Below are 27669 nucleotides of genomic sequence, written 5' to 3'. Positions count from 1 at the left end.
GGGGGGGAGTTTGTCATGCTAAACTGATACATTTCCTTGTATAGTTTCCAAGTAAACACATCATTAACTTAATTTTTTTTCTTTTCTGAGAAAACCTTGTCTATATAGAATGGTTCATCAGCTTGGTCTGTCAGTTTGTTATATTATAGTGGTTTGCATGTTGCTATGAGAATGGAAGCTATTCACAAATGAAAGGGTCACTTACTGTGGGCAGGTTTCATTGGAGCTTCCAGATAAAGATAATGAAAACCCAATGGATCACAAGACAACAGTGCCTAATAAAGGGCTGGAAGACGAGCCCCCTATGATGGAAGCAATCAGCGTACACAGTGACCTGAACAATGAACATATCAACAATCGTAAAAATAGCGTAGACCAAGCAACTTTTCATTCTATTAATACATGGAATCTCCACCAGTCAGAGCTGATGAGGCAGCAACCAATAAAACCAGATTGACTCAAACAGTTCTTACTTTACAGTCACAACTGCATGCCTAACACTGTTAGGGAAAGAATGTATTTTAACACAGTAAATGTGGGGAGACTTTTAAAACTAATCTTTTAGAGATCTTTAAGAGGTGTGACACGTAATAACAGTATAATTTTAAATTCACTCCTACTAATTTTACTGGTGTGGTGCTGTGGGTTAATGCACTGGATTGCAAGGTCAGTCGGAACTGTGAGGTTAGCGGTATAAGCACATACAGGGTCGTTATGAGTCGCAGTTTACAACAGCAACAATTTTACTATTAAGTCACAGTGTTCTTTCTACATTAAAACAAAATTTAACCTTGTAAAGCAGATTATGACTAATCAAGATCTCAAAAGAAAAAAAGCCTTGGGCCCCAAGGGGTGCTCCTTAGAAGACTATTTTGTTTCATAATGCTTCAATTAACAGAATTGAATTCTGCTGACATTAAGAAAATGATAAAAACATTAAGACAAACCAAGTATTTAGGAATCATTCAGCTGTCAGAGGGCTATTCCTTACAGATAACAATCTCTGCAGCATCCTTCCTTTGGCTTAGTTTACAAAATGCTGTCACACACATTAGTTTCAACTCTTGTACAGAAGTACTAGTTAAGAATACTGTTTTACTGAGGAGACTGCAAACACAATAAATAGATTTTCCACACCTTGGGATACAAAGAATTTATATTTCCTATTTCACACATGGGTCACATAAATTAACTCATTGGCAACAGGTTCCTAATACCAGTCAATGGAATACAATTAAGTTTCTCCTTATTTTTTACTGAGTTACTCCAACTATCCTAACACAAACTTATCAACAGTCATTCCAATTTCAACTTGAAGTAAATTTATTTTTAAAGCAAAGTGTAACTATAAATACTACCATTTTTAAGTGCTATTCCAAGAGATCAGAAAAATTATTTTCTAGGCCTATTAGAAGAGCTGCTTCCTTAGTGTTTTTCTTAAAGACATGGATGGAATAAAGCTTGGAGGACCTTCATTTGCTGATGTGGCATGACTCAAAATAAGAAGAATCAGCTGCAATGATAAGAAAAGAGGGCATATGCACAGGAACACCCACACTTGCAGATAATACCCACTCGACCTGGCTTCAATGATTGGATGATCAGAGCTCAACTAGAAGAAGAAAGAAGAGGGGGGGAAAAGAGTAATCTGATACAATTTGATGAACTTGACCTACACCTTTGGATACAGTAACTCAAAAGAGGAACAAATCTTTACAGCGACGTTCATTTGCATCCCCTCTTTATACAGAGTAGACAGGGATGGGCAACTTGGACATTGGCTACCCAAAATGAGGGAGCTACAAAGGCAAGAAGTGACTGGCTTACAAGCTTTCAAGAGGGAATCTAGATACAGAGGGCATGGAAGAAGGTAGAATCTCCACTGAGTAGTATCCAATCTGTCTGGGCGGGGCTAATAAAAGGAGATGGGGACAGGACCTTGTAGTACAATGGTGAATAACTGTTATCAGGACTGACTGTGAGGGTTGGAAATGTAATGGAAATGTAAATGTAGACATTTTGTAGCAAAAGGAGGGGAGTGATTGACTTTGCAGTCTAGAAGCTGAGGTCCCTGGGACCATCAAGGGAGAACAGCAGAGAGTGGGGCCCTACCCAGAGAAGCAGTGACCCCAGAGATGGAGGTAGAGACAATGGCATGGAGAGATGGAGCAGCTGGGAACTCTAGACCCAAAGAGGGAGAGGGACTGTGTGCTGAGGACAGGGGACAGGCTTGCAGGGTATACCCTTTGGTTGGTTGATGATGCAAGGAGGGGAATGTAACCATGGCAATGATAGGATAAATGGAAAGTTAATGTTCTCCCATGCAAACTATCACATAATTCACAATAAAACGTTTAAAATAAAATAAAAAGAAGACTCAGCTGCAAATAATCATTAATAATCAGAACATGGGAAACATAAAACATGAATCTAGCAAAACTAGAAGCTGTCATAAATGAAATGGGAACACATAAAGATAGATAGCCTAGGCATAGTAGATGTTGTTAAACACTGTCAAATCGGTTCCAACTCATAGTATATATGGTTTCTGAGGAGCAGCTGGTGGGTTTGAACTGTCAACCCTCTGTTTCAAACCGACCTTTTAGTTCAATGCATTATCCTACAGTGCCATATCAGGACTCCACGCTAGGCATTAGTCAACTGAAATGAACATATGTTGGCCATTTTGAGTCAAACAATCATACAGTTATTATACAAGGAATGACACATTGAAGAGAAATGTCATACATTCATTGTCAAGAAAAACATTTCAAGATCCATCTGAAGTACAACACTGTCTGTGATAGGATAATATTTGTATACCTACAAAGAAAACCAGTTAATAAGAATATTATTCAATTTACACACAAATTAATAACGCAAAAAAGATGCAATTACCAACTTTTGCATTCTGAAACTGAACAAATATTCAACCAAGATGCACTGAAAATGAATGATAATTGGAATGTAAACATTGGAAACAAAGAAGAAGGATCAGTAGTTGGAAAATATGGCCTTGGTGATAGAAACAACCCTGGAGATCAAGACAGAATTTTACGAGACTGACTTACTCACTACAAACACTTTTTTCAACATAAATGGTGCCTATACAAAAGGGCATCACAGATATAACACACAAAAATCAAACTGGCAACATTTGTGAAAAGAGATGATGAAGCAGTTCAATTATCATCAGTCAGAACAAAGCCAGGGGTTGACTGTGGAACAAATCAATTGCTCATATGTAAATTCAGGATAAAGCTGAAGGAAGTTAGAGTTCAAGAGAGACAAAATACAACCTTGCATATATACCCAATCTGAATTCAGACACCATCTCAGTAACAGATTTGATGTACTACACACTAATGACTGAAAACCAGGTGAGTTATATATATAGTATGACATCAAGGACATCACATAAAGAAAGCAAAAGATAATTAAAAGGACAGGAAAGAAAGAAAAGACCAGAATGGGTGTTAGAAAAGATTATTGAAACTTGCTCATAAGCACAGAGCAATTAAAAACAAAAGGAAGAAATAGGGAAATGAACTAAACCGAAAATTTCAAAGAATGGCTCCAGAAAACAAAGTATTATAATGAAATGTGCAAAGACCTGAAGTTAGAATACCAAAAGGGAAGACCACATTTTCTTTCAGGCTGAAAGAACTGGTAAAAAAAATATCAAATCTTAAGTTATAATATTGAAGGAGTGTGATGTTATAGGATCAGCACTGGATTGCTAACCAAAAGGTTGGCAGTTCAAGCCCACCAGCTGCTCCTTGGAAACCCTATACAGGGTCGCTAAAAGTCATAACTGACTAATAGGCATTAACAACAACAAGGGAAAATACTGGGTGACACATAAAACCATCAAAAGAAAGGAATACAGAATCACAAGGAGCTCTGGTAGCGTAGTGATTTCAAATCAAGTTGCTAATCTCAGGGTCAGCAGTTTGAAAGTACCATCTGTTCCTTGGAAGAAAGCCGAGGTTTCTGCTCCTGTAAAGATGTACATGCTCCGAAACCTGTACAGGGCCGCTATGAGTCAGAACCAATGCCACGGCACACAACAACAACAACATACCAAAAATGGAACTCTGGTAGCATGGTGGGTTACACATTAGGCTGCTAACTGCCAGGTCAGCAATTCAAGTTCACCAGGTGTTCCACGGGAGAAAACGAATGTTTCTGCTCCTATAAAGATTTACAGCCTCAGAAACTCTATACAGGGTCACTATGAATTACAACTAACTCGACGGCACACCACCACCACCATACCGAAAAGAACTGATAGGCATTCAATCATTTCAGGAGCTAGTTTATGATCAAAAGTCAATGGGATTGAAGAAAGAAGTCCAACTTGTACTGAAGGCATGGTAAAAAATAAGGCAGATTGCAATGTATCAACAAACAGATGTGACACTAGAGACACTCACCTGTCTATTGCCAATAAATTCGGAAGTTAGCCAACCCAACTGGAAGAGATTCATATTTGTGCCCATTCATACTGATTCAACGGAATGCTGAAAGTACTGAACAGTATCATTAATACCACACAAAAGCAAAACTGAAGGTAATTAAAAAATGGTTACATCATGTACATTAACAAGAACTGCCAGAAATTCAAGCCAGATTCAGAAGATGCTGGGGATACCACTGCTAATGTTAGATAGATCTTGACTGAAAGCAGAAAATACCAGAAAGATGCTTACTGACTCTGCAAACACATTTGACTCTGCGGATCATTACAAACTATGGGCAACGCTGAAAAGAATGCGAGTTCCAAAAAACTTAACTGTGCTCATGCAGAGCTGTACACAGACCAAGAGACAGGCATTAGAACAAAACAAGGAGAGACTCAATGGTTTAAAATCAGGAAAGATTGGCATCAGAGTTGTGTCTTTTCACCACACTTATTCAGTATGTACACTGAACAAATAATCCCAGAAGCCAGCCTTTATGAAGAAGCAAGCAACATCAGCATTTGAGGGAGACTCATTAACAACCTACAATATGCAGATGACACAACTTGCTTGCTGAAAATGAAGACTTGAAGCACTTGAAGACCAAAGAATACAGTCTTAAGTATGGATTACAATGCAATGTAAAGAAAACAAAAATCCTCAAAACTGGATCAAAAAGCAACTTGTTCAGTAGAGAAAAGATTAAGGCTGTCAAAAGATATTTTACTTGGCTCTACTACCAACGCCAAGGAACCAAATCAAGAAACCAAACAAAGTACTACATTGAGCACATCTGCAGGGAAGAAACAAAAAACCCTTTAAAGTGTTAGAAAGCAAAGATGTCACTTTAAAAACCAAGATACACTTCATGTGCATGTGAAAGCTGGATAATGAATACAGAACTGATGCCTTTGAATTGTGCTGTTGGTGAAGAATGGAAATAGGTGGTCCGCCAGGAGAATGAACAAATCTTGGAAAGTACAGTCATAATGTCCCTTAGAGGCAAGGACAGTAAGACTTCATCTCATGTACATTAGACATGTTATTCCTGGAGAAGGGCATCGTGCTTCGTAAAACAGAAAAGCAGTGAAAAAGTGAAAGAGTCTCAAGGAGAAGAAATAAAATAGTGGCTACAACAATGGGCTGAACACAGCAACAATTGTTAGGCTTACACATGACCAGACAGTGTTTTGTACTGTTGTACACAAGGGCTCTGAGTTGGAATCAACTCAGTGTTACCTCACAATGACAATAAAATCTTAAACAAGTCCTGAAAAACTGAAACTATGATATTTATATTCATTATACAAAATTCCATTATCATTCATTCCATTTTTCCAACCAACTTTTTGAAGCCCTCCATGTACATATTTTTTTTTTAAATCACATGCATTAAATTTACAATTTTTTTCAATAGGAAAGGCCAAGTGTATTACAAAGAGTACATGCATTACTGAGAAGGAAAATCTATTTACAAAATTCTCAATCTTGAAATAAATACCTAAATGTCTTTTCTAGTAAGTTGTCCTTTTAAACAACCAACAATTATGATTACACATATATAATATACATAATATATATATACCAGGAAAATATATGTATATATATGGAAAGAAGCATTTACTTGTTTGCATCACAAATTCCTAAAGTGGTATCTGTTTGGTTTCATGATAAACATGTAAAAAGGATTTCCAAAGGATCCAGATATAACCCTAACCCACAAAGAATGACTGAGTTCCTGAAATTCCAGGAATTGAGCACTTTAAATTATCCTAGTGAGTGACAGAAAGTATTCATGAAGCATCCAGGAGGTGAGAGCTAAACACTGGTTAAGTTTAGCTGAGAAAATCTAAGTGAGCCCTAGAAGAAAGGCCTGGAAGACTTCAAGTACCAGAGAAAATGTACAACTGCTGAAGGGACTCATGTTAAACGACCCATTCCCTCCCCCAACACCTATTACAGACATTTATACACAAGGACTGGAGAGACCTCAGAACCTTCTTGCTGATGCTCCAGGAACCACTATCTATTACATGCCTGTCCACTGTTGGCCAACCATTGTTCTAAGCACTTGGCATGTTGCTGTTGCTAAGTGCCTTGGAGTCAGTTCCGACTCACAGCAACTGTATAGGGTTTCCAACCTTGCAGTTCAGTGCTTATCCTACAGTGCCACATTCCTCACATCAACCCTTTAAGATAGCCTATTAATATACAACACAAAAATGATAAAGCTTAAAAACATAGTAACTTGTCAGGTTCAAATTCAGGATTAAATATCAGGATTAAAATCTAAACCTATTGCCACAGTGGCAGCTTGGCTTTTTGGTGGAGCCATGTATTTCTCTATGAACTTGAAGCTCAAAGACTGCAAAAAAAAATTCTTTACTTCACTTTGTCCTATCTCCTAACTAATTATGGCAACTTCAAAGAGAGCAATTGGCTACTACTGTTATCCCTTCCAAAATTTAACTGTCATAGTAACAGCATTAATGCCAGTTGGCATTATTATTTTGCACTAAACACTGGGCTAAGCTTTTTAACAATGAGCATTTATTGAACACTTATTACAAGGCAGGGGAGTGCTGTGGTTCTATAGGGTAAGCACTAGAATGCTAACCACATGGTTAACAGCACAAGCCCACTAGCTGTTGTGAGAGAGTCAAATGAGGCTTTCTGCTCCCACAAAGGTTTAAAGCTTCAGAAACCCTACACAGGGTAGATAAGCATCAGAACCAACTGAAGCACACTTTAACAACATGCACAGTCGTCTTCATAACGATTACAACTCATAAGGTAGGCTCTATCATCATTCAGATTTTATAGATGAAGAAACTGAAACACAAAAAGCTTTCCTTCACACATGACCGAAAAATAGTAAGTGGAGATACAGCATTAAAAGCACACAGATCAGGATGCCTGTTTCACAGCCCAAGCTCTTAAGCTCTACCCTTACTTACTCTACTCCCTCCCCAAAGAATTTACACAGGGTTTCTCATTTAACCCTTTCAACTCTGTGAGGTAAGCATTAGCAATTCCACTTGTTCCATGAGGAAATGGAATCTCAGAAACGTGAAGTAATTTTCCTAAAGTCACCAGCTTGTGAATAGTTAAGATTTGAATCCATTTTTGTTTCACCTCCACAAGCTGTTACTGCTATACCTTCTAAAAGAAAGAGACTACCAAAAATAGTGGTTATTAATCTATGTATTTTAAGATTGTCAATTGCTTTTGGAAATTTTTAGGCTTTAAAAAATTTAAATATGAAAAGAGGAAACCATGTTATGCGATGACAAACTGATTTAAAAAGACCTCCTGATGACCAAGAATAATGAGGCACTATACGGCCTAAGTTTTTAAGAACTGTAAGATCTTTTACTATGAGGCCAAACATTTGGCCATAAAATAGTGGTACAATGCACCCTGCTCCTATGTCATAGCCACCCCTCTTTTATTCAATACATAATATCTGAGTCAGAGTCCTGGTGTGGTGCTGTGGGTTAATGCACCAAAATACAAAGATGTCTGAACTGCAAGGTTGGCAGTTCAAGCTCACCAGCCACTCCTTGGAAACCCTATACAGGGTCGCTATGGGTCAGAATCAACTCAATGGCTCTTAATAACAACAACAAAATTAGAGTCAACCTTATTAGTCATAGTCTTCTTTCTAACAGATAAAGAAACAAACAATAAATCATAGAATCTGCCTACTTGAGGCTACTCTCTTAAATCAGTAACATGAGAAAAACAGCTCACAACTGTGCATTATATTTATTATGTTAAGAAGCAACTACCAAGAAACAGGCATTTGAATGCATTAAAATATTCCTTGTCTCTTTTGTGCAAAACAGATGTGCCTTTCTTAAATCTATAAACGAAAGGACAAAGAGGAAAAAACCCTTAGAAAAGTGATTTTCCATACCAGCAGACAGAAACATTACAGCTTTCAAATGCTGCTTCTAAAGACCCAATTAGGCAGTTTTTCACTCCTCTGCAGTTACACACTTTAATATTTCAGAAAATGTCTTCCACCAATTATCTATCTAGAGTAAAATTGGGCAATATAATCATGCCATTCCTATTTCCTACATATCCCAAGGGGTCTCAGATAGGAAAACAGATTACTGCATCTATAAGAAACATCTATTTTTAAATTACTAGTCCTATTTAAATCAAGATTACAATTTTGGCATCAAAAAACAAATTAGAAAATAGCTTTTTCAATTGCAGCTCCTTTTCACATACAGATTTTTTTTTAAAACCAAAATACAGATGCAAAAGTGTTATTTGCTAAGTGTATTTTACAGAATCTTGTAGGTCCTTGATTTTGAAAAAAAAAATAAAAAAGGAGAAAACATTTTGTCACACACAAATCAGAAGTCAATCCAAATAAGATTAAGTGCGGTGTGGTGTGGTGGTTGGGAGGCGAGAACAATGTATTCAACACCTTTAAAAAACGAAAATAACCAGTGCTTTGTATGAAAAGCAGTAAATTATTCTATGGTGTCAAAGAAATCAAATTACACGTAAATGATAATGTAGTGTGTCCAAAGAGTACAGCGGACAAACAGGTTCCACTGTCAACCTCCTAAATTGTGTTTTGAAATAGGGCGGAACTTTAAGAATGGCATTCACCTTACAATAATTCATTAAATTCAGAGTTGGTCGTGAGTATATATGAGAGAATTTTTCTGACTAGAAAAACAATTACGTAGTTGGTCCCCCACCCCCTTCCCCACCCCCCCAAGGCTGGAGATCAAGAAAACCCGTTTCTTTCTTTCGTATAAACGAATCCAGTCACATACTATAGCAGGCCAGATAATGCAAATATACAGAGAAGCAATCCATCCCCTTCCCCTTCTTCCCCCATATCCTATCCCGCGGTTGATTCCTTTCAATCCGATTCCAATTTTAAAAAGCATAGATGCTATCCGAAAACAAAACTTCCCTTCCATTTCCTAGCTAAAGGAAACATGAATATCTCAAAAAGCAGATTCAAACTAGTCATCCACAGACCCTTATCCCCGAAATGCTCCATGTTACGAAAATAAGAGATAAGACACTTAAAGAAGGCAAATTCACATGCAAAGGGAGGGGAGAAAATCATGAACACAAAAAGGTGGAAAAAGAATGGCAACTTAAACGCAAAACCACCACACCCTCAACTCCGCGTTGCAACCCTTTTACAAGGGGGCCTTTACCTTCATTTTCCATCGAAACTGCACTTGGGTTGATGGCTACAAAGTCTCTAGTGTCAGCCACGGCCACACTGGAAATAGGGACGAGAGGAGGAGAAGGAAGAGAAGCCCCCGGAATCCCAGGCTGTCACCCCCGCTCCCGGCCACGCATCCCACGGCTGCTCCCACCACCCCCAGCAGCAGCATCTGCAAGAGAAACCAGGAGAAGCGGAGCTGGAGAGATGGAAGGAAAGAAGACCCCCGCCCGCGGCCACTCCGGGAGCCCCAAGGTCCAGCGCCCGCCCCCTCGGCCGCCCGCAGCGCTCCCAGCTCACGCCTGCGGGGCGGCGCCCTCGAGACGCCCTCCCCCAGCCAAGGGATCCCCGGACGCCCCCTTCCCTCAGGGTCTGGAAGTTTCTGCTAATGGGGGAATGAAGAAGAAAATCCCGCTGCTCCCCAAAGACCCAGATTCCCTCGCCCGGGGTGCGAGGACTTACCCGCGGGGCTCGTGGGGGCGCCCCGCGCGCGGTGGACGAAGAGCTGCTGGTGGGTCGGCGGCGCAAATCCGGTGTCTGCTCACGGCGTCAAGGACCGTGAGGAGAGGAAGGAAGAAGGACCGGCGGGGAGGGGAAAGGAGAGGAGGTAAGGGGGCCCGTGACGCTCTTCCCACCGCACTAGTCTTGCACCCTCCAGCGCCTCCTCTGCCTCCAGCGCTCCGCCCCTCCCCGCCGCCGAACACTCCAGCGCGCTCCGCACTCCCGGGCCCGCGGCGGACCGAGCTTTATGGCTACTACTTCCGCTGCAAGAGGCGCGCGCGCACGCGCACTCTTACGCCCTGGCGGGTACAGCGGAAGTGAAGAGAGGGCAAGGCTGCTGTCTCTTAACTGGCACTGGTTCGGTACCAAGCTTTGAGTGTGTCCTGGACCTGGGTCGACGGCCTGTCTTTGCTCTGCCTTGTAGCGAGTTCTCGCTGACCTCTGGGTCGGGGCCCGTCGCCTCCTACGCACCCACTGAACGTGAGGATCCAAGACCTGCCCGTCTGGCGCACTGGCCACGCATTCCCATGAGGCAGCCGCGGGGTCGGTACGAACAGTCATGGCCGCTGTCCTGAGGCGTTTGAGCGCTCTCAACAAAGGCGACCGGCAAAGCCCCTCCCGTCGGGGGACCGTCACAATCTCAGCAGGCGACGCAGGGGCTTCCGAAGGAAAGGGCGAGCTTGAAGAGGTGCCTGCGTTCCTGTTGGGGATTAGGGGACCGAGAAGGGCCCCCAGGTTTCTCATCCTAACTTGCAAACATACTTAACGGTTTTGTTTTTTCGGAAACAGCTCATCGTGAGCGACTTTTCCAAAATCGTTGTCTTGATGAGGGGTCTGCTCCGGAGCCCGCGTGTAGAGAGGGCAGAGATGGCCCCTGCGAGCCCGGGGGCGGACTCGAGCTGCTTTCTCGTTTATGGACCCGGAGAAGCTGGAACACGAAGTAGAAGAAACAAAGCGTCCAGCTCAAGCAGCTCAAGAACGGCATTATACCTTCAGCCACTGGCAATGCCTTTTGCTACGTGAAACTCACTTAATTCAGCACCCTTCACTAATAAGTGCTTCTTGCTTGACGATTGCTTTTAGTAAGTTTTGGTGAGCCAGACACCGGAAAGGCAGTGAACCGAAGTCTTCTTACACTCATATCCACTAGAGGGCAGGAATTCACCTAGTGAGTTTACAGGGAGCCTTCAAAGAATGCTCGGAAGCTCAAAAGAAAGGTAATATACTAGAAAGGAGCTCTAGTAGCCTGTACAGGTTACGAATTGAGTTGCTAACTTTTCAAAGTCAGTGGTTACGAATTGGGCTGCTAACTTCAAAGCCAGTAGTTCGAAGCTATTCCGCGGAAGAAAGATGAGGCGTTCTGCTCCCATAAAGATTACAGCCTCGGAAACCTGTGCAGGGTCACTATGAGTCGGAACCAACTCCACGGTACTTAACAATAACAATATGCTAGAAGTTTCTTGTTTTTTTTCCCCATCACCACTTAAAACTTTTAAAATTTTGCCCCTGTTCTGAGGTCCTACAACCTGTCCCAAAGTGCTCTCCAACCACATGTTCAACATCAAAAACAAACAGACCACGTTACCTACCGTTCTATGTTTGGTCAGAAATTACCTAGTTTAGGCAAAAATGTTGGACATCTTTCTACATTTACGTTTCTCAAGAAATAGCGAATTTTTATACAGCCAGGCCGCTTCTAAATTTCAAAGGAAACATCATAAAAGTTAGGTTTCTAGTCTAAGAGTTACTGTATCGCTTGTTTGCACAGTGGCTTTATAACCCTATGATTTGTACAATAATGTTATATCTCCTCAAGGTTTTAATCCATCTATAATGATTATTGGTTACTGTACTTACTGATTCTTGACACCACAGCATCACACTAAAAACAACAGCATCTAAGGTAAGAAATGTACAGCATCTGAACACTATTAAATACAGTATTTACAAATGAGAAGATAACTTCACAGTACAGAATTCACTAGTGGATTGCCTTAGTGACCTCTAATTTTTTATATATGGAGTCCTGGTGTGGCGTTGCAGGATAATGTACTGAACCAAAAGGGCTGTTTGACTTGCAACGCCAACAGTTCAAACCCACCAGGAGCTTCTTGGAAAACTATACCGGTTTGCTATGAGTCAGAAACGCACAACAACAATTATTTTATCCAAGGCAACTTTTCAGAACTATTTAATGTGTACTTTGATACCACAGCATTGTTGGTGGTGGTATGTGCCGTGGAGTCAATTCCAACCCATAGCAACCCTGTGCAGGGTTTCCGAGGCTGTAAATCTTTTAGGAGAGCAGAAAGCCTCATCTTTCTCCCTCGGAACAGCTGGTAGTAGCACTGAATTAATAATTAACAAACCCAAAGATTTATTGTTGTTGTTATGTGCCATGGAGTCGATTCCGACTCATCGCAACCCTGTACAGGGTTTCCGAGGCTGTAAATCTTTACGGGAGCAAAAAACCTCATCTTTCTCCTTGTGAACAGCTGGTAGTTTCAAACTGCTGACCTTAATGTTCACAGCCCAATTCACAACCACTATGCTACCAGAGCTCCTTAAAGATTTATAGCTCTGTGTTTTTATAACTAAAGTAACTTACACTGAAATTTTTCTTTCTTATTTGCTGTTGGGAACAATCTGATCTAATAAAGAGTATAACCTAGAAAGCCCTATGAGATTGTTACACAGGGTTGCTATGGATCAAAATCAACTCAACAACACCTGTTATATTCTACAAGTCAGTTCTGATTTGCAGTAGCCCTGAATAGGGTTTTCAAGGCTGCACATCTTTACAGGAGCAGAAAGCCTCATCAGTCTACCAGGGAGTGGCTGGTGGATTCGAACTTCTGAGACCCTGTGGTTAGCAGCCTCACACATAACCCACTATGCTGCCACTAGTGCCACTTCAGTGACACCTAACAACATTAAATTATGAAAAGGGGTCCTTGAATAGTACCAATAGTTAATGCATTTTAGTAGCCCAAAACTTGTCAGTTTGAACTCTCCCATCAGGCACCCTAGAAGACAGGCCTAGCAATATGAGGGGGGCCTTCAAAAAAATTCATGGAAAAATTGAATTACAAGATAACGAACATGAGCTGATATGAAAGGGAGGGGAGCTGCACAAGAATGCCCAGACTTGTAGATAGTACCTATTAGACCTAGCTTCCATGACTTGATCAGAACTCGAGTAGTTTAAAAAAAAAAAAAATTTTTAATAAAGGAAAGAAATATAAATTGCTACAATTTGATAAACTTGACCTATACTTAAGGATGTAGTAGCTCAATATACCAACTGAGAGGGAAGGAGTCTTCACATCAAGCACCAATCCTATCCCCTCTGTATACAAGGTTGATATGGATAGGCAACTTCGACACTGGCTGCCTAAAATGGGGGTGGGGGGGCTCTAAAGACATGAAGTGACTGGCTTACAAGTTTTCAAGAGGGAGTTTGGTGTGGGGGAAGGTAGAGTCCCCACTGAATAGTTTTCATGTCTAGACAGGTCTAGTGAAAAGAGATGGGGATAAGATTCTTATGATTCAATAGTGAGTAATTGTTATCATGGCTAATTGCGACTGTCACAACTGTAAAGGTAGAAGTTTTGTAACAAAAAGGGAGGAGTAGTTAATCTTACAATCCAGAAACAGAAGACCCTAGGACCATCAAGGCAGAAGAGCACAAGCAGAATGTGGGACCCTATCCAGAGAAGCAGCGACACCAGAGAAGGAGGCAGAGATGAGGACATGGAGAAATAGACCAGCTGAGGATGCTAGAAAAATACTTGTTGAAGAGAAAGGCTGTGTGCCGGTGGCCAGGAGGCAGGCTTGCAGAGTGTGCCCTTTGGTAGTTTAAATGATTATATTATTCTTGAGTGTTTTTTTGTGTGCATCTCAAAAAAAAAAAACAAAAAAAAAACCAGAATAGAATCAAAAATACTATTGAATGATGAGTCACGGAGGAGATTGTAATCATTGCAATGAAACAAGTGTAAAACCGATGTTCTCCCATGAAAACTATCAGTTCACAATGAAAACTTTAATGGACATGGAAAGAGAAAGGCTGTGTGCTGACCACCAGGAGGCAGGCTTACAGAATGTGCCTTTTGGTTGTTTAAATGATTATATATTCCTGAGTGTTTTTGTGTACATTCAAAACCCACAAAAACGGAATAGAAGCAAATACTGTTGAATGATGATGCACGGAGGTAATTTTAATCAGAATGAAACGATGAGTATGAAACCAATGTTCTCCCATAACGATCAATTAATAATTAAAACTTTAAAAAAATAATAAAAAGTTAATGAAAATTTCCCACAAACTTTCTGAAGCTCTCTCATATGCTTCCAAAGGACCATAGTTTTGCAAATCCTGTGGAGCACAGTTCTACTCTGTGACCATGAGTTGGAATTGACAGCTACTAACAACAATAAATTGACTGTGAAAGCAGCTGCTCTCATTGCTAAGCCAAAAACCTGGATAACACCAGCTTTACCCACAAGAATGGCTGTACACTTCATTCTTAATCCATGTCATCTCACAACTTCCGAGGTTTTATAGGTTCAACCACTTAGCTAGTCCTCGAGCCTCAGCACCACATCTCTATAGAGTGATCTGTTCTGTGCCTGATCATCTCCCTTCCAAACTAGTAACTGTCAATAGCAACAATTTTTACTTTCTTTGTTTATGAAAGCATTTATTATGTGTATCCATTCACTTAATGTATGAAAATTAGCATTTGTTAACTATTCAAGCCAGAGCAATGTAGAATAAGTGTTTGCACCACAAGCTTCAGAAACTCTTCCTTCTCCCAACATTCCCTCCTCTGACCAGCTAACCTGCCAAGACACTGCTGTTTATCAATCTTCACCTCTTCATCTTGGGAGAAAGGGACTAAAACTTGAAGTGCTCTGCAAATGGATATGTTATTGTTGTTAAGTGCCGTTGAGTCGATTCCAACCCATAGCAACCCTGTACAGGGTTTCCGAAGAGCAGCAAATGGATATGTTGTTGTTGTTAAGTGCCGTCGAGTCAGTTCCGACCCATAGCGACCCTGTACAGGGTTTCCGAAGAGCAGCAAATGGATATGTTGTTGTTGTTAAGTGCCGTCGAGTCAGTTCCGACCCATAGCGACCCTGTACAGGGTTTCCGAGGGTGTAAATCTTTACGGGAGTAAAAAGCCTCATCTTTCTCCCGTGGAGCGGCTGATAGTTTCGAACCGCTGGCCTTAAGGTTCGCAGTCCGATTCGTAACCACTACGCTACCAGAGCAAATGGATATAGATATTCACAAACGAGGAGGCTTCAAAAAGTTCATGAAAAAATTTAATTATCTTTTTATTTTCCATGAACTTTTTGTTTGAAGTCCCCATGCATATATTATAAGCATAATAACCACCTTTTTCTCCTCACAAGATTGTTAGGAGGCTCTGATCATGTAATAATGACAAATTGTAAATTATATGGTGCTATAGGATAAGCCCTGGACTGCTAACCACAAGGTCGGTGACTCAAACCTACCAGCTGCTCCTGGGAAACTCCATATCGGGTTTCTATGAGTAAGAACTGACTCGACAACACTTAACAACAACATAAAACTATAAGACTATTAAATAGAAGTAAAGGCATGGAATATCCCCTTGCAGAATGAGAATGTATTATGTCCAAGTTCAGCAGCATCACTAGGGTTGGCACCACCAATGTGGTAACTCATGGTGTCACCCCGCATGGAACTTCTTCCATAGCTGATGAAACAGAGTCCTTTGTTAGTTTCTGTGTACTAATGTCATTCAAAAATCACTAAATGTATAGCAATTGTTGTTAAGTGCCGTGGAGTTGATTCTGACTCAGCAACCCTGTATAGGGTTTCTGCGGAGCAACTAGTGAGCTTGAACTGCCAACTTTGCAGCTCAAACAGCTTTGCAGTCTGGTGCATTAACCCACAGTGCCACACCAGAACTCTAATGTGTAGCAATAGTAGTGACATAAACAACTAGCAAAATTTAAATTACACTTGCACATGCAGACAAAACCATGTGATTTGAAGCATCCTTGTAATTGCATTAATAACTACAGCTCTGACCAGAGTGCATTAAAAAGTAAATCAGTATAGAGTTTTAAGCCTTGCAGGTATAGTGATACATGTAAGCTGGGCTTATGAAAAATATATATATTTTTTTAGAATCTAGAGAGTTATTTTTATAGAAAACAATACATTTCTGCTGAAACACTGCACAAAAATGTATTTTGATGCCCTCCCCTGGCAGCGTCACCCAGTGTGGTCCACACTCCTCCCCACACCACTCCAGGGATTCCACTGTCTGAGTTTTCGTTATTTCTTCCTTATAAATCAATGCTCTAAGAATTCTTTCTACTCTCATTTTGTTCTGAATATTTAAACTTCAAAATTAAATACATCTGATGTAAAAAGTGGTCACATGTGAGCAATATTGGGGAAATTAGTCAGCCATCTCTGCTTGGGGGAAATAAATCACAAATGGAGAAGCCTGGGGAAAAACAGTCACGATCTAATATTATTTATACTGTGTGCTTCATTCCACAAAGGATGTGAGGCTTGTTTTTAATATCAAATTTGATAGCTGGCACCTTTATAAACCTGGGAAAGAGAGGAATATATATAGCCCTTTAAGATCTGAAAATAGAAACCCTGGTGATGCTGTAGAGAAGCAATGGATTGCTAACTGCAAGGTTGGCGGTTCAAACCCACCAGTCACTTAGTGGGAGAAAAATGAGATTTTGTGCTTCTGTAATGATTTATAACCTTCCACCCTATACAGCTGTGGTAGTATAGTTGTTACAAGTTGGGCTGCCAACCTGAAGGTTTGCAGTTCGAAACTACCAGCGGCTCCGTGGGAGAAAGATGAGGCATTCTGCTTCTGTAAAGATTTACAGCCTCGGAAACCCTATGCAGGGTCACTATAAGTCAGTACTTAACAACAACCCTATACAGGATCATTATGAATTGGAATCAACTCCATGGCAGTGGGTTTGGTTTTGGGCTGGAAGATTTACAAACTCACTTGGGAAAGGTTATTTTAAAATAGTTTCTCAGTCTTTTATTTTACAAAGATTGTTTTTAAGTACCAAGTGTTCATAGTTAAGAAATTTCATTAACTGCTAAAAAGGTTGTGGGTTTTTAAATTTTAAATTGGACATTTTAAAAGCTAACCTACTTGTGTTTTTATAAGCTGACCTTCTGCAACCAACAACAGAATTTTTCTTCTTCTAAGATAAAGGGCATGTTAAGTGTCAAGTTTGGGGAAATACAGGCTTTGCAAGAAGTGTCATGTGAAATGAGTATCTTAACAAACATCTGTCAGACTTGCTATGAAAATTGCTTGGTTTTATGCTTCAGCAGTGTTAACACTGTCAAAGTTGGAAGCAAGAATAAAAATCAGAATGGGCTCAAATATGAGTTACCTTGTGTTTGTTTGGTTTTAATGGCCCACAGAGTGTCAAGTTCTCTGCAGATATTTTATCAGCACACAAAAAGCCTCTTCCAAACTTCCTAGCCTTCTAGATGTGAAACATTTGATGAAACAGCAGAAGAAAACGAAGCAGAGATTTTCAAGTGTACTCTTTTTGTTTTTATTTTAGTCACTTTCTCCATTGCGCAGGTTCTGAACCTGTTCTGAGCCTGAAAGCTGGGATCTTGGTTATATATGCCAACAGAATTACTCTAGGTTATAGTAGAGGAGCTCTGGTAGTGTAGTGGTTACAAGTCAGGTGGCTAATATCACAGTCAGCAGTTCAAAACTACCATTGCTTCCACTGGAGAAAGATGAGACTTTCTGCTCCCATAAATATTTACAGCCTCAGAAACCCTATGCAGGGTCGCTATGAGTCGGAACCAACTCCAAAGCAAACAACCACCACGTGGTAAGCGTGGGAAGAGGGTGCAGTTGAGGATAAAAAAGGGAAGGAGAAAGAGCAAAATGAGTATGAGTCTCGTGTTCCATAGTCAACAGAGCTAACAATATTTCATTCTTAAAGCCCAAGATTTGTTTTACAATAAAAATTCTATTTGCAAGATACCATTCTGTCCAGTTCCAAATTGACATTTATCACAGACCCAAAAACATTTTGTCTGTGTACAAGTATCTGAAGAGCCCCTGGATGGCACAAGCTGCCATCTCCTAGTGAAAAGGTTGGCACACGGAGGCACCCGGGAAGTCTCTGCCTTGAAAACTCTATGGAGCAGTTCTACTCTGCACACTTGGGGTCGGCATGAATCAGAATCCAATAGCAAGTCCCATCAACAACTACATGGTAATCTGAAAAATGGTCATCATGAATAGATCTTTATTGCTGAGTGAATAGACCATAATCCCACTTTTGACTTTGTTATCTGTTTCCTGTAATCAAATTAAACCCGAGTTTCTTCGTTCTTTCCTGTAAGGCAAAGTTTTAAAAACCAGTTGCCATTGAGTCATTCCTACTCAGAGCACTGCGCTCTATAGGGTTCTCAATAACTGATCGTTCAAAAGTAAATCATCAGGTCTTTCTTTCTAGGTGGCTCTAGGTGGACTCGAACCTCTAACTTTCAGCTAACATCCCAACGTTAATCATATGCACTGCCCAGGGACTCCTAAAGAAGAATTCAAGGAATTTAAAAGATTTTAAATGAATCTACATCTCTAAGACCATAAAAGGCTACTAGAACAACTTGGTCTGAGCAAGAATAAATTCTAATCAGTGCAAGAAGTGTTAAGTATTGAGCTGCCTGGAGTAGATGAAATTACACACTCAGAACTTGAGCCCAGTTAACCATCTAAAATTAAAAGATAACAGTATTGAGGTGGCAGTTTCCATACACAAAGGAAATTTCAACTGAGCCTGCGTTGTGGATTTTGTTGGCATGCATATCAGTGCTTGCCAAAGCTAAAAGTGCTGTAATTTCCAGCACAATCTTCAGTCATTACCTTAGGGATCAAGGAATCTACTCCTAATTCCTACACAAGACAGCTAGAAGGCTAGGTATAAGCAACAGGCCTTAGAATAGCCAAGTAAATTGAATTGCCAATGACCAGTATCCAACCAATCTGAAAAGCTTTGCTGATAGGTTGGTTGTCATAAATAGTTGAAAGTCTGATCAGGATTCCCTGTCATGTTCTGCAGGCCCCATACCAGATCCCATGCCATGTTTACAGTAATATTGTAGGCTTCCTCCCTCCATTTAAATGCTTTCTCAATTTCACATCAGAAATGTTCCAATCTCTACCCTGCCACACTCCAGGATCTGAGAGAGCTTTGGAAAAGGTTGCATTTTCTCAGACCTCTAAAATGGCCCATTTTGCACTTAGGCGTTTTCTACCCCACTGCTCTCTAGAAATCAAACTTATTTTTTTGCAAAGCTTGCATCTTTGCCTGCACTTGTCCCATGTCCTTCCAGGCCTCCTGCAGAAATCATCTGTCGCCATTGTGCTTCCTATTGTGAGAATAAATGAGAATGAAGGAACAAAAATGCCATTACGATTAAAAAAAAAAAAATTTGGGAAATACACAATACAGAAATAGCCCAAGGATCCTGAAATTGGCCCTGGACAATAATGCAAAAAGACTACTACTCCCATTGAGCATACTGCACAAAGTAAGAACTCATGCCAAAGAACTGTTTGTAAGACAAAGGACAGAGAAGGGAAATGAGAATTTGGCAAGATGGTTTGCAAGACAGATGATATCTAAGAAGAAATTACAATTTGGGAGGAAGGAGTTTTTACAACACAAGCGAATTGTTAAACCTTTGGGTTAGAAAACTCATCACTACAAATAAAGACAGTGAAAAATTTGATTAGAGACATTTAGAGTATGCCTTCAGGCGACTTGATTTTTACTTTTGTAGTTTCAAAAAGGTTATGCTTATGCTTAGATCAGAAGATGTTAAAAGTAATTTAATATCACCAAATATTTGCAAAGTATTTCCAAGTATTTGGAAAATGGAATTCTGAAAAGGAACAGGGGAAAAAACTTTGTCAAGTCAGCAAAAAATTAATTGTGCAAATTTGGGGCTTGCACTAGTCCAACAACTCCCAATTCGAACAGCAGAATGCAAAAACATTTTCTGAGAAACGGCTACGTCAACTACCAAGATCACTGATCCTGTTCTAAATCAGGGCTGGGGAACATCTGACCCATGGGCCTGGGAAATAATATGGTCTGGCCCTGCCAAGGCAACCACAGTTTCAACCATCACATTCTTGTTGTTGTTGTTAAGTGCCTTTGAGTGGGTTCCAATTCATAGTGACCCTGTATAGGGTTTCCAAGGAGCAACTGATGGGTTTGACTACCAACCTTGAGGTTTGCAGTCCAGTGCTGATCCTACAGCGCCAAAGCAGGACTCCAGCCATCACATTAGGGATGAGCTAATTAAATGTTTGATTAAACATAGCAGACTAATTTTCAATTTGCTAATTTTGTATGGCTCACAAATGATGTTATAAATTTTGGCAGAAAAAAGGTACCCCCACCCCTGTGCTAAAATGATTAGTGTCCCAGTTAGGACATTTAACAGGAAGGCTGACAAACTAGAAACAGCATATGGCTTTATAAGAAGAATAAAGGGAACTGTCTGTAATACTCCAATGAACATCATGAGTAATCTTCGTACAGCCAGTCTCCTCCAGAATCATTCATTTAAGTATCACTCAAAGCGTGATCTCAGAATCAGCAACAGCAGCACCTGGAATTTATTAGAAATGCAAATTCTCTGGCCCTACTCAGACCTTTGTTGTTGTTGTTAAGTGCCGTGGAGTCGGTTACCACCCATAGCGACCCTGTGTCGGTTCTGACCCATAACGACCCTGTAGAGGGTTTCCATGGAGCGACTGGTGAGCTTGAACCACCAATCTTGCAGTACAAATTGACTTTGCAGTCTAGCGCATTAACCCACAGCGCCACACCAGGACCTACTGAACCAGAAATTCTGAGTGTGGCTCCCAACAATCTGTGATTTAACAAGCCTTCCTGATAATATGGACATCCTGGTGTGGCACTGTGGGCTAATGCGCTGGAGTACTAAGTCGGTTTGAACTGCAAGGGCAGCAGTTCAAGCTCACCAGCTGCTCCTTGGCAATCGTATACAGGATCGCTATGTGTTGGAACTGACTCGATGGCACTGAACAAAAATAACAACCTGATAATACAGAATGCTTGGAAATGCTACATCCACTGTGCTACCCCTCCCAGGGGAAAAGCTAATACTAAGAATAACACATTAATGATGGAAGGAATCTAAGTCCTTTAACATATAATGAAGCAAACAAATCAACAGTCTGGGAGTTGGTCCTACCACTGGATCACGTTGATGCCCTTCCCATGAATCTCCTCCCACACCAGACCATACAAAATCCTTAGCAATGTTACTCATAAATCATAATTCCTATAAATCACTAAATGTATAGTAATAGTAGTGATACAACCAACTTGTTGTGTGCTGTCGAGTCTGTTCTGACTCACAGCAACTCTGCATAGGGTTTCCAAGAGCAGCTGGTGGGTTTGAACTGCCAACCTTGTGGCTACCAGTCCAGTGCTTATACTACAGCAACCACCAACTAGCAAAAATTAAAATTACAATAGCATATGCATTTGAAACCACATGATTCAAAGTGTCACTGTAATTGGGCAATAATGACAGCTCTGACCAGAGCATATTAGAAGGTTCAAAAAGTACATTAGCAGAGTTTTAGCCTTGAGTGATACGATACTGACACATGTAAACTATACTTACAAACAAATGTTCTTGTTATTATAGCTAGCCACAGAGATATCGTTAGAAAAAATAACAGATTTCTGCTGAAATAGTGCACAAAAATTTTATACACAGTTATTTGGGTGTTACCCCTACCTACCGTGTCAACCAAGTCAATGCACACTCCCCACACTTCCCTACTGACACCACTGCACTGGGCTTCATTTATCATGAGACAGCAAATTGCATTTTCTGTTACTTGCAACTAGAAGAATCTATAAGCTGGAAGCATATAGAGTTCATTGAGAAAAAAAATTAGTTTACTTCAGGTAAGTAGATTAAAATATTATTTGGTTGATGCTTTCGTTGCTCTTAAAAAAGGAGCCTGGGTGGTACAATGCTTAAGAGCTGTGTTACTAACAGAAAGGTGTGAACCCACCAAATGGCTGTGTGCTAGAAAAGACCTGGTGATCTGTTCCCGGAAAGTCCTGGGAAATGTCAAATAGGGTTGATCTGAGTTGAAATCTACTCAAGGGTACACAACAACTACAAAAAGAATTCATTCCAACCTAACATTATAATTATAATCTACTCACATTACAAAATATTGTCAATGATTAAAATCCCAATGGGAATATTAACCAATGAGAAGTGACAAAATAAGATGTAAGTCAAAAAGACTGAACAAGGTAGGTGATTTCCATATTAGCATATAAAGTAAAAATTTACATATTGACTTTGGAAACTTTTGACAAGTTTTCCTCATTACCGTATCAGGAGTATTTAAAAACTATATAACTGTATTTATTCTTGAAAAATAGTAAGATTTTAGAATCTTTGCCTCTTTATACAGTTTTTTGTGCACTGACACCAGATTTTTTTTCTTTTTTAATTTGTCAACTAACGACTACTTAGTGATAAATTCCACTATAAAATTGTTACAATGAAATTAAATTAACACCTCCCTAACGGCCCAGCATTTAACAACAGCAGCAAAGTATGAAAGTCACTTTTTTTTTCAACAAAGATATTTATTATTTTGGAGTTTGTATTTCAATACACTTCTTTTTTCTGATTTAGGGCAACTAAAAAGCTATAAAATTTGGTTTGAAATGTCTATGCAGTCTTTTCAAGTTTAAATGATCAAATTGTTCATTTTAGCCTGGGAAAATGCTTGGAAAGGTAAAGCTATCAACTTTGCACATTTGATTAAAGAACTTCAATTACTTTTAGGGAAATGAAAATCAATTTTTACTGAACACCGCCAAAACTACACATTTGTTTAGGGCTTTTCAGTTGATGTAGCACTTCCATGTACATAATTAAATGTAATCCTCACATCCTTACTTAGGAGAGGTAAGCAGACAAGGTCTGGTGAATTGCTTTTTATAGCTGACAAAGCTGAGACTCAGAAAGGTGAAACACCTTGCACAAGAATCCCTTACTATTTCATGTCAAAGCCAGGAGTCTGATATCTTTCTAATCCAATTCCTTATACTTCAATAACAGTCCTTGATCCACCAATCTTGTTGTTTGTTGTTAGGTGCCATCAAGTTGGCTCCAACTCATAGCAACCCTATGCACAACAGAATGAAACGTTTCCCAGTCCTACGTCATCTTGCCACTATGCTAATCCATTTTGCAGGGGAGTCATCCTCTATTTCACTGGCCCTCCATTTTTACCAAGTATGATGACCTTGTCCAGGGACAAGTCACTCCTGATGACATATTCAAAGTATAAGAAATAAAGTTTTGCCATCTGCCTTCTATGGAGCCTTCTGCTGTACTTCTTCCAACAAAGATTTGTTTGTTTTTCTTGAAGTCCATGGTACTTTTAATATTCTTCTTGTCCAACACCATAGTTCAAATGCATTAATTTTTCTATGGTCTTCCTTATTCATTGTCCAACATTCAGTGTTCCCATATTCTGTCCGAACAACTGCCTCTTGGTCCACGTACAGATTCCTCATGATCATAATTAAGTGTTCCGGAATACTCATACTTCTCAATGTTGTCCATAGCTTGTTATGATCCATACAATTGAAAGCCTTTGCATAGTCTGATATTCTCTGCTTTCAGCCAAGATCCATTGGACATCAGCAGTGATATCCCTCATCCCACGGCCCCTTCTGTATCTGGCTTGCACCTCTGGAATTTTTCTGTCAATGTATACTTGTAGCCGTTTCTGTATTACCTTTAGCAAAACTTTACTCGCATGAGATATCAAAGAGATTGTCTGATGATTTCCGCATTCTGTTGGATCACCTCTCTTTGGAATGGGCACAAATATGGATCTCTTCCAATCTGTTGGCCAGATAGTTGTTTTCCAAATTTCTTGGCATAGATGAGTGAGTGCCTCCTGTGCCACCTCGCTTTCTTGAAAGATTTCAATTTTTATTCCATCAATTCCTGGTGCCTTGTTCTTTGCCAATTCTTTCAATGCACCTTGGCCTTCCTCTTGAGTATTATTGGCTCTTGATCATTTGTTACCTCTTGAAATGGATGAACATTAACCATTTCCTTTTGGTACAGTGACACTGTATATTCTTTCCATCTGCTCTTGATGCTTTCTGCATCATTCAATAATTTGCCCAGAGAATCTTTCAATAACAAAAGTCGAGGCTTCAATTTTTTCTTCAGTTCCCCCAGCTTGAGAAATGCTGAGCGTGTTCTTCCTTTTTGGTTTTCTGATTCCAGATCTTTGCATATTTTGTTGTAATATTTGGCTTTATCTTCTCGAGCTGATCTTTGAAATTTTCTGTTCAGCTCTTGGACCTCCTCATTTCTTCCATTTGCTTTAGTATGTCTACACTGGAGAGCAAGTTTCAGTGTCTCTTCTTATATCCATTTTGACCTTTTCCTTCTTTCTTGTCTTCTTAATGACTTTTTGCTTTCTTCATGTATGATGTTCTTGATGTCATCCCACAACTCTTCTGGTTCAGTCTTTAGTGTTTAATGCATCAAATCTGTTCTGCCGATGATCTCTAAATTCAGGTGGGATATACTCCAGGTCATGATTTGGCTCTTGTGGACTTGTTTTCATGTTCTTCAGTTTGAGTTTGAATTTTCATATGAGTAATTGATGGTCTGTTCCACAGTCTGCCCCTGGCCTTGTTTTGACTGATATATGGATGGAGCTGTCTCTTTCGACAGATGTAGTCCATTTGTTTTCTATGTATTCCATCTGGTGAGGTCCATGTGTATAGTCATCTCTTATGCTGTCTAAAGAAGGTGTTTGAAATGACCAAATCATTGGTTTTGCAGAATTCTATCATGTGTTCTCCAGCATCATTTTTATCACCAAAGCCATATTTTCCAACTACTGATTCTTCCTCTTTGCTCCCAACCTTTGCATTCCAATCACCAGTAAAGATCAATTGCACCTTAGATGGCTGCTAATGAGCTTTTAAGACCCCAGTCACTACTCAACTAAAATAGGATGTAAAACATTGTGGATTATGTTGTTCTCAGCCCTAGGCCCAGGAACTAATTGCCTTAAGGTGTTTAATAATATCCAAGAAGGTTCCATTTTTGTGACTCCACCACATTTGTAGTAAAGGTACAAATATCCTCTGTCAAATCTTTATATATTAATTAATAAGGACATAACTTTAAAACATCTTTGACTACTATCTTTATCTATTGGTCTGTATTTACTTAACTTTCAAATACCGTCACTGGATAAATCATACTCCAAGCAGAAGGTGTTCTAGAATCCCTAGAGTATATCTTCTCAGATTTGAAAAGGAGTGCAAAAATAGGAGTATAATCTTAAATAATCATTGTAAGACACCTTATGTTGTTCAATAGGCAATTGAGACTTGTTCGTTAACAAGTTCTATTGAGTAATCAACAAAAACATATTAAACACATGTCCTAAGATCTAAAGGAGTTGTGGTACGGCATTGTGGGTCAATGTGCCGGACTGCAAGGTCAATTTAAACCACAAGGTTGGCGGTTCAAACTCACCAGCCACTCCCTGGAAACCATATACTGGGTTGCTTTGAGTTGGAACCGACTTGAAGGCACATAACAACAACAACATAGGACCTAAAATCACTAAACAGTATTAGGAATACTGATTTAATTTTTCTAAGTATTTAAATTTTTCTTTGTTCTGAGTCTTTATATTTGCATAGTAAACCAGAGTAGGGGCAGGGGAAAAATTCAGAAATTTTGCCTTTAATGTTAAGAATTCATAATGACTTTTTAGCTAGTTTGGAGAACATAACAGCTATTATACCTCTTTTATATTCTACAGCTTAAACCAATAATTAAAATGCTCAGCTGTCGTATCACTTTAATCATATGGCAAAGGCATTACTTAAAGATTTCTTGCCTTACTAAACATTATGTAATGCTAGGCATGGTGCACCTGGGGCTGAAAAGGGTCAGTTAAGAACCTGTGAAGCTTTAAGTCATCATCACCATCCCTCTGGGTTTGACAAGAACTTTTTTATCTTCTAAATGGCATATGTACTATTCTTGAGAAGACATAGCAATTGCTGTCAACTTTGACTGTAAAAATATGCATCATTAAATGATCTATATGTATCTATGGTTCTTAAAGTGTGGTTCCCACCACCTGGGAACGTTTTATAAATGCAAATTCTCAAACTTCACCCCAGCCTTACTAAATTAACAACTCTAGAAAAGAGGCTTAAGAGCCCCTGGGTGGCACACTTTGTAAAGTCCTGAAATAACTGAAAGATGAGTGGTTTAAACCCACCGAGAGGAACCTCCTTATTAACACCTGGTGATCTGCTTGCAAAACCCTTTGGAGAGTAGTTGGACTCTGCGTATCTGGGGTCCTCATGACTCAGAATGGATTCAACACCAACTAACAATAGGGGTGGGGTCCAGCATTCTGTGTGTTAGCTTATCCTCTAGTGATCCCCCAAATACCTTAAAGTTGGAGCACTGATTTACGAGAAGTTGAAAACCTTTATCTCATATTTTGGACATGTTAATAGTCCTCAATTCTCAGGAAGAGAATGAGAATGTATGTTAGTATTTTAAACCTCCTACAGAGCTCTTAAATCATATGGGACCTTGAATTTATTTAAGGAGATACCTTGAGATCACCTTAAAAACAGTCATTTTGAAAGACCAGGGGATAAGGACATTGTGATCACAAAGAGATAACACTGCACTTTTAGGTAACCATTGGCATCATATCAGCATACTTCCGGTAAACTAAAATCAGAACAAAAGTTAGAGGGCAATGCAGTGGCCATTCCTTAGAACATTGCTCTTCAATCAGCTGTATCCGGTTTTTAAAGGAGCCCTGGTTGCACAGTGGTTAAGTACTTGGCTATAAACCCAAAGGTCTGTATTTGGACTCACTAGCCACTTCAAAGGAGAAAGCTGTAGTAGTCAGCCTTGGAAGCCCTTGGGGCTGTTCTACTCTGTCCTAACGGGTCTCTTTAAGTCAGAATTGGGTTTTAGCAGTGGGTTATCAGGTGTTAGCAGCACCAGTTAGATGAAAAAAAAGGGGGGGGGTTGGGATGGGTAAGATTTACAGAGTAAATAAAAAATGCCATTCTCTTGAAATAGTGTTTTAGAGAAAGAGTTGTATCCCTTAAGGAAAGAAGAAAGAAAGGTCTATGTAACATTTCAGAGACTATAAAAGGTTTTTTTTGTTGTTGTTGATTTTTTGTCTTAAGTACATCATAGAAAAATTGTGTTAGGAGGGTAACTGTATATTTTTTTACTCAAAATTGAGCTTTATACTATTCACACTTTTCAATCATTTAAAACAATTTGATTGTAAACTATGTATT

General features: G+C 39.7%; 1 protein-coding gene across 2 annotated transcripts in view; it reads right to left on the bottom strand.

Moving 5' to 3' along the window:
• The window catches only part of ATP2C1 (ATPase, Ca++ transporting, type 2C, member 1), a 192324-nt gene that overhangs the window by 139050 nt on the left and 25605 nt on the right, over positions 1–27669 (bottom strand). The window contains exon 1 of one of the 2 annotated variants that reach the window (XM_006840021.1): positions 9662–9978. The exons of the other annotated variant lie outside the window; for it this stretch is intronic. Coding sequence (XP_006840084.1) covers positions 9662–9667 — 6 coding nt within the window. The 5' untranslated portion in view covers positions 9668–9978. Of the gene's footprint in view, positions 1–9661; positions 9979–27669 lie in introns of those variants that run through there. 2 annotated transcript variants of the gene reach the window in all.

The sequence above is a fragment of the Chrysochloris asiatica genome, unplaced genomic scaffold, assembly GCF_000296735.1.
Source record: "Chrysochloris asiatica unplaced genomic scaffold, ChrAsi1.0 scaffold00028, whole genome shotgun sequence".
In the NCBI taxonomy this organism is placed as follows: Eukaryota; Metazoa; Chordata; class Mammalia; order Afrosoricida; family Chrysochloridae; genus Chrysochloris; species Chrysochloris asiatica.
This window is presented reverse-complemented; position numbering and strand designations above follow the sequence as displayed.